Source organism: Canis lupus, chromosome 2 (assembly GCF_003254725.2).
Source record: "Canis lupus dingo isolate Sandy chromosome 2, ASM325472v2, whole genome shotgun sequence".
In the NCBI taxonomy this organism is placed as follows: domain Eukaryota; kingdom Metazoa; phylum Chordata; class Mammalia; order Carnivora; family Canidae; genus Canis; species Canis lupus.
Window position 1 is genome coordinate 1,500,359 of NC_064244.1, and position 13,672 is coordinate 1,514,030.

General features: G+C 48.9%; 1 protein-coding gene across 11 annotated transcripts in view; it reads right to left on the reverse strand.

Moving 5' to 3' along the window:
• Positions 1-3,879: 3,879 nt before the first annotated feature.
• The window catches only part of CCNY (cyclin Y), a 335,524-nt gene continuing 325,731 nt past the window's right edge, over positions 3,880-13,672 (reverse strand). For all 11 annotated transcript variants that reach the window (XM_049099405.1, XM_025478431.3, XM_049099407.1 and 8 more), the window contains 2 exons: positions 10,958-11,120; positions 3,880-7,290 (listed from right to left, as the gene is read on the reverse strand). In XM_049099405.1, coding sequence (XP_048955362.1) covers positions 7,174-7,290; positions 10,958-11,120 — 280 coding nt within the window. In that variant the 3' untranslated portion in view covers positions 3,880-7,173. The remainder of the gene's footprint in view (positions 7,291-10,957; positions 11,121-13,672) is intronic.

The following is a 13,672-nucleotide window of genomic DNA, read 5'->3' on the forward strand; positions in this document are numbered from 1 at the left end:
CGGAGGAGCCGCGGCGGAGCCGGTGGCTCTTTCAAGGCGGGTGCGCGGCGTGGGTGACGCTGGCAGGTGCCGTGGCTCGGGATGGCCGCAGCTCGAGTAGGGCCGCCCCGGCCAGGGGTCCCCGCGCCCCCGGCAGCCCCGGTCGTCCAGATCAGACTCCGCGCACTGACCTTCCCTCCCCCGCTGGGTCCGGCGAGGTGGGAGGCGGGAGGTGGGAGGTGGGAGGTGGGAGGTGGGCACCGAGGCTGTGAGCGCGGCCCGGGCCCCGAAGGGCACGCGTGGGCACACACCGCCCCGGGGGCCGCGGAGAGCCGCGCCGCAGGGCGTCCGGGCCGGGTGTTGGCCGAGTCCCGGGGAGACCCACGGAGCAGCCGGACCAGGCGGGTCAGGGGCGGACCGCGGGGCCCTGCTTGGCCGCGCCGTCCGAGTCCCGTCCTTTCCCAATGGCTCCGTGTGCGCCCGCGGCCGCTGGACGCCAGGGCCCTTGGGGCTGGAAGCGAGGCCTTCCGCAAGGCCGGGAGAAGCGCTCTGGTCCTCGTCTCTGCGGACGGCGGCCGCGCGCTGGCGCCCAGGGTCCGGGTCCCGCCGCCGGGGTAGCTGCGGCCGCGGGGCACCGGCGTGTGGGCAGGCGCTCCCCGCCCCCGCGGGCCTCCCGGGCCGCCCGGCACACCCCGGCAAGGCGGCACCGTGGCCCCCGCCCGCGCCCCCGGGAAGCGCCGCCGGTCGCGCGGCCACTGCCCTGGGGCTGAGAGCCCTTCGCGCCGGCGCTTCGCGGCGGGGTCGGGCCGGCGGGCCGCACCCCCTGCGCTGGCCCCGGCGGCCCCGAGGCGGCTGCGGCGGAGCGGCCCGGGACCCGAGGGACCCGAGGCCCCCGGCGCCCACGGGGCCTCCCAGGGGGCCCGCCCCGCTCCCACCGAGGGACACGGGGCTGGGGGGGCAGTGAGCACGCGCTCCCGAGCCGCCCCGCACGCGAGCTCGGCTCCGCCGCCCTCCTGCCTCCTCCAGGGGCGAGGCCCGGGCCAGCGCGGGCACCCACAGGCCCCCGGAGCCCCGCAGAGAAGCCGACGGAGAGGAGCGCGGGGCAGTGGCGGGGTCACGGCAGGCCTCTTGGCAGGTGGCCTTGGGCACGGGTCCTCAGCGAGCGGCGCCAGTTCCTGGGGCACATGGGGAAGGGGGTCCGAGTCAGCCCCGTGTGCCCAGCGCACCCGCCCAAGGGGGCGGCAGGAGGCAACCACAGGGGAGACGAGACCTGGTCTGGAACCGGCCTGCGCGTGCGACGACACCGAGGCTGCACGGCCTTTTTGACGCCTGCCTGTGAAGTTCGGCGTTTTCTTTTTAAAGAAGATGTTCATGTAGTCATTTTACAGAGAAAGAGCACACCGGGGAGCACACGCAGGGGCGGAGCGGAGGAGAGGGAGAGGCAGGCCGCCCTGAGCAGGGAGCCCGAGCGGGGCCCATCCCAAGACCCCGGGGTCATGGCCCCCGCCCACGGCCAACACCCAGGGACCGAGCCGCCCGGGCGCCCCCAGTGCTCTGTTTGGGAACCGCACACGCGCTCGGCTCCTAGAGAGGCCGCCACATTGCCACCTGCTGGCTGGACCGCAGCACCAACAGCTTGGTCCCCTCAGTTCCGGAGGGCAGGAGTCTCAGGGAGGCAGCAGGGCCGTGTTCTCTCTGCCGACCCCTTCCCCGCCCCTTCCAGCCTGCTGGCAAACCCGGTCATTCCTTGCTTACAGCTGTTTGCTCCGTCCTCTGCCTCCGTGATCACAGGATATTGTTCCTGCGTCTCCCTAGGTCGTTCTCCAAATCTCCCTCTTTAGAAGGTCACCAGTCATTGGATTGATGACCCATCCTAATCCAGCATGACTTCATCTTAATTGATTACATCTGCAATGACCCCATTTCCCAATAAGGTCACATTTGCAGGTTTTGGACTGGCATGAATCTGGGGGAGGTAACCATAGCATGTTTCTTGACAGGTTTTCTTCCCTAATGAGGACAGTGAAAAGCCATATAACAGGCTAGTTAAAAATGAGCTCTGGAGTCAGGCTTTCTGGCTCTACAAGTCTGACCGTGTGCCCAGAGCAAGGTTTCCTCTTCTGTAAGCCTAAGCATCTGCATCTGGGAACAACAGCAGTTGCCCTGAAACTGTGATGAGGATTTGATGAATTAAACTATGCTAGATGCTGAAGCTACTGGGCATCCTATTTTTGTTCTTGGATAGGTTGTAATTTGATAGTTTTGGAGGGGCACCTCTTTTCCACCATATTCTCTAACTGGTTACTGCCGGTGATTTGGTAAACTATCACATACCTTTTGGACCTTCTAACCACCTTCTTAAGCTTCTGATCTTCTAACCACCATCCTACTAAATTCTCATTGTTTTCCAGTGGTTTCTCTCCATTTTCTTGGTAGCCATCACACTAGCTTTAAGGTCCTCAAAAAACATTAACATGTGACATTAAATGATTGTGGAACTCCATGAATGTCTGCAGGAAGAAATGACATTCCAGAAAGCACGTCTGTTACCGGAGACCGGTTTAGATATTCTGCTTCATGCTCATAACAGGATGAATGTGTGTCTATTTTATTGTCATATCATTTGATCCAGACCAAATCAATTCAGCTTCATGTGGGCAGGGACCTGTTTCTGTCATCCTGGTGGATTCCCACCGTGTACAATACCTGTAGACAGGTGCTTGGTACTTCTGACTCAACTTCTGAGCAGATCGTCTGCAGTCAAAATGACTGACCCAGGAAGGGATGATTCGTCCTAGTCATCGTATACTGAGAACCCTATCTCACGAATGTGCTACTTGTTTTTTTTTCCAGGTCTAATCAATGAAGGGCACAGGATTAGTCTTGAATGCCACTCTTTAACCCTGCATTTGAAGTAATTTATTTATATAAGCAAAGTTCTTAAAGACCTCAACCTAAATCATCCACTAAAAGACACAGGAAAGCTTATAGAGATCTGTAAAATCTAAACACCATTCAGATACTTCTGAACTAATTTCTTATGGTCACAGGTTCTTCCAGAAGGCCTTCTACGATTACAACAGACAGCACAGGAGCCAGAATAAATCTTCACCTGAGTGCGTGTGGCAACGTAGACACACAGCACCCTCTAAACATGTTCAATTGAGAGATGAATAAAAGCAGACCATGTCAATGCTGACCACTGAACTCTTGAAGCTTCTAACGGAAAGTGGCTCAGTATTCCTTTAGCAGCTTCACACATACAAACGTAAGAAAATCAAACAGGAAAACTGGAAAGGAAGTCAGCTGAACTGGTCAGGTCCACAATCCATCACCCGTTTTGTGACTACAAAGCACACTTCTACAATTCCCTCACTGTCCTGAGGCTGGGGGTGGGGTGGGGGAGTAATTTGTTTTTAGATAAAGACTCTGCATTCAGTAACAGCAAATCATGATCTTAATGAAGTTCTATATAGCATTTTCCTCACAATCTATATAGTTTAAAAAATAAATCTCAAATATCCTTTTCCAGTTTCAGCCTGAGGGCATGTCTCCTATTTCTCATCTTTTTCAACAAGGATATGGGCTTTCTCTGGTTGGCCTTTCCAAAGATGGTCCATGTTTCTAAGATCCACCCAACACAGTCTTGAGATGTTGACTCCAATGAAGCCAAAGGGGATAAAGTCATTAAAATAATATAGGGCATCAATATAAAGATGACAAGCTCTGATAGGTTTCTGTCTTGTAACATCTCAATAAGAGGTTTCTAAGAAGTGTTCAATGCTTTTTTGAACTGCTCAAGACTCCCAAGAATAATAATACGTTCACACACAACATCCATAAAACCTGTTGAATTTTATCTCAATATAATATTCAAAAAAATGCAGCAGGAAGGCACTATTTGTTCTATGTATTTATTTATTTATTTAACACTTATTAAGTACCTACAATGAACCAGGAATTATATTTTATTGTTTAAAAAATTCAAAGCTGTAAAATATGGCCCCAGGTGAGAGGTTACCAAAAGCAGCCGGAAAGGATCAAAATCACTCACTCCCAAAATTCTGCTTTGCAGCTTGGCTAAGGATCAACCTCAAGATGGAGATGCCCCCGCCAAAGACCGAGAAGGAGCTCGGGAGAGCCAGCCCAGGAGAGGAGCCAGATGATGGGTAGGAGGCTCTGACACCAGCCTCACCTAGTGCATTAAGGCATAGGCGCACATCTCGGATCTTGGTAGGATCTCCCACCTTGCCCTCTAATTTGGTTTTAAATCCCTGACTTCTTTCCCTTTTCCCAGTTTAAAAAAAAAAAAGGTAAAACAAATAAAAAAAAATTATTGGGATATATACTTATTCTCCCAATGATTTAATTGTTGTTTAAGTCAAATCTAAAATTAAAGTCAACAAAATGTGTGGTTTTCTTCATCCTCCATTAATGATGAGAACCGTCCTTTCAAAAACTACACTAAGACAATGTCATCCTAAATAGCAATCCGGCTTTAACTGTAGGGCATTGAATCACCTTGAAACAAATTACAGTCACTGTGATTAACCAATAGGTACTGTACTGGGTATTGTTGGGGTTTCTTTTTGGCAAACTTAGAACAAACCAGAGAACAAAATTTAAGTCTTCATCATCATGTAGAAAAATAAAGTAAACCTAAAGTATATACCTATGTGTCAAGTGATTCATACTGCAAAAGTAAAACTAAAATCTACACTTACAGCAAAATTTTAAAAATCCTTAGTGCAAGAAACATAACCAATTAATACAGATCAATACTTATTAATGAGTATGGAAAATCTTCCTATACAGAGGTAGAGTCCAGTGCACAAGGTTAAAACAATATTCAATAGTCTAAACAAGACTGAGTCAAGGTTTTACAGAATCCACGTTAAGTTTTAAGTTATCAGACTGTATGTACATACATACAATAAATAGACTATACAATTTTTTAAAGTAGTTTAATAAACTCCACAAAATAATAGCAGATGCATTGAAGTATTTACATAATTCAATTTTCAAATCTCTCTCATTCAAATAAAAGGGATAAAAATAAGCTTTCTGCTTTAAAGGCAGCAGAACCTCTTTCCTGAAATGGATTGGTAAAATAAGATACTTTACATGAGAGGAACTAATTTATGCTTGAGAGGTATTCATATTCAGCTAAGAAAATATGTCCCTTTTTAAGCTATATAGATTAGGGAATATAAAATATTTTCTACATTTTTAGATCTCTATTTAAAGTTCTAAATCCAACTCTTACTTGAAGAGAGAAGCTCATTTTGGTACCCATACAGAGTATATCACACCATTATAATGGAAAGATAATTAACTTTTCAGATTCTGCGTGTTTGCTTTTGAAAGTTTAGGCCAGAAAGAACCTGATGATATTTCTGGTCCAAACAATTGTTTACACGATACAAATTTCATTGAAATCTAACTAGCATTGCACTTCTGGCCCAGGGATCTTGGGATTTAAACTTTTTGAGCCCCTTCTATCTCCGAAGTACGTTTCATCAGAAGCAGGCATGTTTGAGGCGTATGACTTTAGGGGACCCAAGACTAATAAGATTTCAAAGTTTTCCACATTCACATAGCAGGAAGATGAAACACAGAGTATCTGCTGCCATTTCCCTTGCAGAGGCTTGAAAAGGGAAAAAACTTAGAAGCCTGTCATTGTGACCCAAGAAAATATGCAAAAACCCAGAGCACTCTATGCTTCACTGATTCAGATTCTTAGACTTGATACCAAATTTACTCTGATATTCTATCATTAACCCTTTTATTTTACTTGATATAGAAGATTCTCATCTAGCCCATCAGGAAATTAGGAGAGTCAGAAAATGAAGAAGTACAGTTCTAATTAATGAGGCATAAACCTTCACAGTTTGAATTTTGTGTAATTTCTCTAAACACCCACAATGAAAACGCAAGTTGAGTTTTTTATTCAATCATCCTGTGAAAAATACCTCAGTCAATAGTAACATTTTGTCCTTCAATGATTTTCCACTGGAATAACCCACCCCCCTTGGTTTTTTTTTTTTTTTAATTTTAGATTTTTAAAAATTTTTATACAAATAGACTAACTTTGATTTAAAGTAAACATATAAAAGTTGAGAAGAATATTGCTTGCAACAATGGACACGGACATAGAGGAGTGAACTGGGCTGGGGATACAGAGAGAGGCGGCTCCTGCTCAGTAACCAAAGGCAAACACCTAGCACTGGAGGAAAACTTCTACCAGAGGACACGCTCCGTGGCATACTGTTCCTTCAGCCCATAGAATCTGATTGATTTAGAACTACAATTTCAGGTCAGAGGAAAAAAAAAAAAAAAAAACCAACTGCGAGAAAATTGGAAGACACAAGCACCCATATGATCTAGAATTTTCTTGGGGTGAGAAATAAGGACAGAAAGGGATACTTTTGGTTCAGTACTACAGTCAAGTTAATTTTGCCACCGTTGAAGAAAAACTATATAAAATCAAGGTGTACAGAAATATAACAAGCGCATCCCACTTGTAAGGAAGAAAGCTCAGAAGACAGCTCGCAGGAATAGTGCACAGAGAAATGACCAGTACTATTTATTTGGATGTCTGTGCCATGGTGGGTACAAACTATATTCTCTGCTCTGTGGGACCAAAACCAAAACAATAAAAACAAACAAAATCCCCCAAATCCCAAAAAAGCAGCTAGAAGGAATGCAAGAAGTCTTACAGAACATACTGATCCAAACGGAGGTGGATAAACGCAGGACTCTTGTCTTTAATGCACATCCGACTTTGTTACCTATGGTTGTGTCTCTCCATCATACTCATCTATCGACCAGATGGGGACATAAGAAATGGCCAAGCCATTTCACCTTTTCCCTGCCTCTACACGACTTCCCTTTCCCTTTGTTTCCTTCTCCAGGATGAGAGTCTTTCCTCCACGAGGGAGTGCTGTTAATGATGATGGGGAAAGGCATGGAACGGGGTCTCCGGAACACTGATGTTGCTTCCCTCGAGGCCTAGTTGTGTGAGGGCCACACAGCGTGGAGACGGTCATCAAGGTAGCCTGACAAAGCTATCAATTTCAATTTAAAAAGAAAAGGAAAGGAAAACAAAACCAAAACCACCCCAAGTCTGTCTTCTCACACTAGAGGAGAAACTGAGGGATGGTGTGGCCTCCAGCAGGCCCCCCCTCCCCATGGTTAGGAGATGATGGCCGGGGACCACCTCGGCAGAGTCAGATTGTCAGCACTCGCTGACCGCTTCCTCATGGGTCTACGCAGGTCCTTGTACTTGTCCTCGCAGAGGCGAGAGATGGCCTAAGGGGCAGAAGAGAGACAGTTCAGGTCAGGACCATCCTGCAGGCACCCTCCCTCCCTCACTGCTGGGGACCCCACGGACAGCACTGCTCGGAGTTCACATGCGGCCCAGTCCTGTGCCCTCACAGGGGGGCTTACAGACACAGGCCCCATCTCCCTGTGCTGACTGAGAAAATCACCTCAAAATGGGAGACGACTATAGAGTGTTGCCTGGGCTCAGCCAGACCCAGGTTCAAGGCTGGTGAGCCGCTCAGGGCCACAAGCCGGGCCTATGTCTCCATCGAGTCCCGCACCCTTGTCTGCACACGGGGTGAACAGCACCCACCCGGCATGGCTATCGTCATGCCCCAGGGCTCTGTGCTATAGAGAGTGCTCAGAACATCACTTGGCAGCAATTATGTGAGACCAAGTCACAGCAGGTAGAAGTCTAGTGAAGAACGAAACTGGGCAGGAAATGTAGCAGAGGGAACATGGGGACCATCCACATGTCCTCACAGTCTCGACTAAAGACAGAGAGACTCTGGTGGGAGGGCCTCAGCCAGGAGCAAGGCTCGGCCTTCCTCGGGGCTCAGAGCCCAGCCATGGCTCTTTCGGGGCTGCTGCTGGGTGCAGGTTGGGAGCACGTGATGACAGATGCTGAGCCAGCTCACTCACTCCAAATGCCCTAGCCTTCTGTCAAAATGACCCAGGGGTGTGGCTGACTTTACTCATGATGATACAAAAAGGAAGTCTTCTAACTTGTACACAATTCAAGCAATAGGCCAGGGGTGAGGCAGGGGCTAGGGAAACAGATACGGTACCCACCTGCCATGAAGTCACCATCAGGGACAAAGATACAAAAGTGGCGGACCTGATGACATCACCATGGCTCTCATGGGGATGATGACAGTCATCCTTCCAGCTGCTCTCTCTGCTTCACCTTGAGCTCACTCTGTGATCTCTTTCCCCATACTTTCCTCTCCCCTCACCCACTCTGCTCTGGGCCTCCCCTCCTCTGGCCCCTATCACCTGAGCTGGCTCCCACTGTGGGTTCTGAAGCAGCTCCTTCCCTCAGCCGGAAGTTTCTGCAAGAGTCCTCATGCCACCAAAGCCTACTCAGTGAGGCTCCTGATGACAGCAACCCCTACCCTATTGCTTCTTTTTTACTCACCTTCTAACATATGAGCCAGTTTATGTACCATGTTTACTCCAGAAGGGCAAAGTCTATCAATTTTGTTCATGATAGCGCCTGGTAACCAGGGCCTGGTATCAGAGGACACGGAGCAAATATGTGTAAGTATGTGTCGAATGGATGTGTAAGTACCAATTAAGATTGCACATAACAGAGGCACGCACATATCAGGGCAAGGCCAAAGTACTGGAAAAATAGGGCACTGGTACCGGTTCGCATTCATTTTCCAAAACCTACAACTGCACTTTACACAACAACTCCAGGGGCAGCAGGGAAGGGGCACTAGAGGAGAGATAGGAGCTCCAAAGGACAGGTGAATGAGGGCAGGAGACAGGCTACAGCACTGGGCATCCCTTGTGTGAAATACGTTTCATACACATGATCCAGGTGACATACTTTAAGAGAAAAATCACATTCTTTACAGACATTAGAGCAATGACTTTTTAAAGTAAGTTATTTTCATTTACTTAAACTTGTTGAGATAACTGTCGTTTCTCAGCTTATAAACAGTACACGGTCTGAGTGTAATATTACATTGAGTTAGTAATGCACTACCTTAGTAGGGATTATGCAAACTCTTAGCTTTAATCCCACCTTCGGCATGCATACAGAGATGTGACTTGATTTCAAGGAGAAATAACCAGGCTAATGAAAAGATACCGTGCACCTGCCTGGCTCCATACTCTACCCTGTGACCCACACACACCTACTTGGCCATCTGGTGGCATATCTGGGAACATACAGAACTTCAGGTAATAGCCACTTCTAATGTGTCTCACCCTCCTTGCCTCCATGATGGGGTTCAAACTTGCTAACCAAATAGACTAATGGAGACGCTGGGGTCTGGAAAATAAGGAAATCCCATTTCTTAGAAATTACTTCAGAGAAGTGCGAGCTGCTCTTGCAGACAGTGCTTCTGTCTGGCCCTACAGAAGAAGGGTCTGCATCTCAGAAAGCTCCGACTCTCAGGGGAAGAGAGAATGGTTATGTCAGGACTACGGTCTTCCTCTACCCAGCGAGCCTGTGGAGCCAACAAGCACTCCCTGGTCCCACTCGGGTAACCTGCCGGAGCTGACAGCAAACACCAATGATCCCCAGCTCAGCCAGCCTGTGTGCCCACAACTCGGCTGAGCTGTACCCCTAGACACCCTTCCTCAGAGAACCATAGACCTGCCTCCTTGCAGGTCTGCAGATGCTGCCAGGAGCTGCGCGCTCCTCAGCTTGGCACCAGAGGAACCACTGGGCACCAGGGCTACCAGAGCCTGCTGCTCAGGCTGAAACAGGGGGCCCAGCCACGGAGAAATCGAACACACAGTCAAATTTCATGTGTGTGCTCAAGAAAGTCTGACAACACCCGCCTAGGAGCACATCCTTCAGTGGAAGGGTTTTCCACTTCTTGCTCAAGAGAACTGGGAGACTTAAATGAGCAGCTGCTTCCTAATGGCCAGCACACAATTACAGCAGAGCGGCTGAGTTCTGAAAACCTCACGGGGTTATTTTAAACAGGGCTCAATAATCCAGTCTATTCCACAGTTTTACTAAATTTCTTCTTGGGATTAGCATGTTACTTATTTTTTACAATTTTATTTAAAATTTTGGCTTTCTTAAGCTTGCAATCCATAATAATCTCTTTCCCTCTACCTCTAGACGTTGTTTGATTCATAGCTACTAACCCTATCAGACCACCACTCTAGCCATCTTGACCCTGTACTGAATAAGGGGATACCATGTCACTCAGATTGGACAATAAGACAGCACAGACCTCTTGGGTCGCACCAAGCTCAGGACATGACTGTACCATCTACTGCTTTGATCAAAGGGTCTATGGGATGAGACCACAACCGTGGTAACGGTAGAGGTACAAAGGGCCTTAGCACTCCTGCTCTGGAGGAAGGGGTTTCAGGAGTGATCCTCCTTGTCACCCCACTACTTTTTATCCAGTCAACAACAGTCAAACAGGAAGAGCTAGGTGCAGATATGACACTGAGCTATATATATGCAAGTCATGAACACGAAAGTTACACACCTTAACAGTGAAGGCCCTAAATCCAGACCAAAACCAATGGGGCTGGCCCCAGCTCTAACTGGACTGTGGAGAAAAGATTTTGAAAAACATAAAAAAATAAAAAGCAGAATATAACCCTTTGGGATTTCCAGTCATTAGGCTCATCTGGTATCTTTTTTCCTTATAAAAGTGCATGTTGAGAAATACTATTTTGTATAAGCTTATTTTTTAAAAAACAGGTCTCTTTTTTTAAGATTTTAATAGAATCGATGCACACTAAATAAAAACATATTAAGAAGGTTATTAAAATATGATTGTATGAATTATAAATCCACTAAATGAATCGACTAACTCTAAATCCAAGGCAGCCTGTCTTATTTTACAACAACATGCAGTGGGAGGAATTGGCATTGTGACCTCACACCTCCAGGACACGCTACATGACGCTCCTGCAATAGCACATCACAAACTGGGATGTTAAAGCATCTTACCTCAAGCTTGTGAGCCCTCTCCCTGCTCAGGGGCTCCAAGGGAAAGCTCAGGTTGTTTGCTTCTGCCAGAGAACGAAGATCAAAATAATACTTGGCATAAACACTGGAAGGAACATTGATGTTGAACTGGAGCAGTTCCAGAAACTGCCGCTCTAGTTCATTCCTGCAAAGACAAAAATAGCACATGTTTAGCTGCGGTATCAGGCTCCGTGCCCTGCTAAGGCAAGCTGCTAGAGACCAGACTCCAGAAAATTGCAACCTCCAGGGAGGAAAGCTATCTAATTAATTGCCTGATTGGACCCCAGAGTTGCAGTTTAACCACCAAATTGGTGTTAAAAGCTGAATGATCAAGTGCCCAGAAGGATGAAGCCTGATTAATTGGGATGATCACCTGGCAGTGCTTCGGGGTGAGACCCAACACACACAGCAGGCTCTGGCTACAAAGCTCAGCATGAACCATCAGACGTGAGACAGATGAAGCAGTCAACAACTGTCAAGTGGAGTCTGGTGAGAAGTCCACATAGGAACCCAGGGGAAAAGCCTCTGTTAGACGTAGAGGCCTGTCTTTTCCTCAAGAGCCCTTTGCTACCTCCTGGAAGAAGAGCAGAGGAACTGCTGTAGGGCCTTCCTTAGGCAAAGCAGGACGGAGAGAACGAATCGCAGCCCTGGACTCACAAAAAAGGGAACCTACCAACTCTGAAGAAGGACAGCAGGTGGATTTTCGAAGATGGCGGAGGAGTAGGGTCCTCAACTCATGCGGCCCCACCGACCTACCTAGGTAATTTTCAAATCATCTGGAACACTTACTAATTCGACCTGAGATTTAAAGGGAGAACAGCCAGAATGCTACAGAGAGAAGGGTTCTCGCTTCTAGCAAGGTAGGAAGGGGGGGTGCATGGGGGGGGCGAAAGCCTCGGGACAGGGCAGCCCAGGCCCGGAGAAGCGGGAACTTCACGCACCCGCTCGGCAGGGTCCCGGGCAGGGTCCCGGGAGGGGCAGCCGCGGAGCCTCCAGCCCGGCGAGAGCACCACGCGCCGCGGGCCGGTCTCGGGGAAGGGCGGGGGCGCGCCTGGCGGGGCCCGGGGAGCAGCTCGGCTCGGGCGGCGGCTCCGGACCCAGGGGGCTGCGCCCTGTGCCTTCGGGCGCCGCGGCCCGGGGAGCGATTCCCGCGGCGCGGGCCCCGGGGCCCGGGGCGCTGGGGGACAGAGCCAGCGATCCTGCGCGCCCCCTGGAACGGGAGGAGGTGGGGAGGGCACGGGACAGCGAGGACCGGGACGCTCCTGCTGCCCGGCGCCCCCAAGCTGTGCAGATTGGCGCCTCCACCCACCGCCCTCCAGGAGCGTCTAGGCCAGGGGGGACCGGGAGCCGCGGGAGCCACTGCGGGAAGCTGACTCCAGGGCTGGAGAGCTGGCCGCCGCCAGGCTTGTTCCTCCTGTGCCACCTTGTGCCTGGGATGAAGTGGGGCCACAGGGAGCAGGGGCCTCACAGGATAAACAGCTCACACTGAGCCGTGCACCTGGCAGGGGGCGGGGCAGCCCCTCCAGGTGCACACACCTGAGAATCCGCACAGCAGGCCCCTCCCCCAGGAGACCAGCTGGAAGGACAGGGAAGAGCGAGTTCCTGACCGAGCAGCGCTGGAAAGCTCCAGGGGAAGTCGAGGGATCTACAGTATATCGAACCAGACTATACCCCTCCTTTGTTTTCTTTTCTTTTTCTTCTTTTTCTTCCTTTTTCCAGTATAACTCGTTTTTAGTCACTCCGCACTGAGCAAATTGACTAGAAAGAACTCACCACGAAAGAAACAATCAGAACCAGCACTCTCTGGCACAGAGTTACAGAATCTGGATTACAATTCAATGTCAGAAAGCCAATTCAGAAGTACAATTATGAAGCTACTGGTGGCTCTGGAAAAAAAGCATAAAGGATTCAAGAGACTCCATGACTGCAGAATTTAGATCTAATCAGGCCGAAATTAAAAATCAATTAAATGACATGCAATCCAAACTGGAGGTCCTAACGATGAGGGTTAATGAGGTAGAAGAACGAGTGAGTGACATAGAAGACAAGTTGATGGTAAAGAAGGAAGCTGAGGAAAAAAGAGAAAAACATTTAAAAGACCATGAGGAAAGGTTAAGGGAAATAAATGATAGCCTCAGAAGGAAAAATCTACGTTTAATTGGGATTCCAGAGGGCGCCAAGAGGGACAGAGGGCCAGAAAGCATATTTGAACAAATCATAGCTGAGAACTTTTTTGGGTAGGGAAATAGTCATTCTGATCCAGGAGATAGAGAGATCCCCCACTAAGTCAGTAAAAACCATTCAACACCCGACATTTAATAGTGAAACTTGCAAATTGCAAAGATAAAGAGAAAATCCTTAAAGCAGCAAGAGACAAGAGATCCCTAACTTATATGGGGAAAAGTATTAGATTAACAGCAGACCTCTCCACAGAGACCTGGCAGGTCAGAAAGGGCTGGCAGGATATAGTCAGGGTCCTCAATGAGAAGAACATGCAGCCAAGAATACTTTATCCAACAAGGCTCTCATTCAGAATCGAAGGAGAGATAAAGAGCTTCCAAGATAGGCAGTAACTGAAAGAATATGTGACCACCAAACCAGCTCTGCAAGAAATATTAAGGGGGACTCTGTAAAAGAAAGAGGAAGTCCAAGGAAATAATCCACAAAAACAGGGACTGAATAGGTATCATGATGACA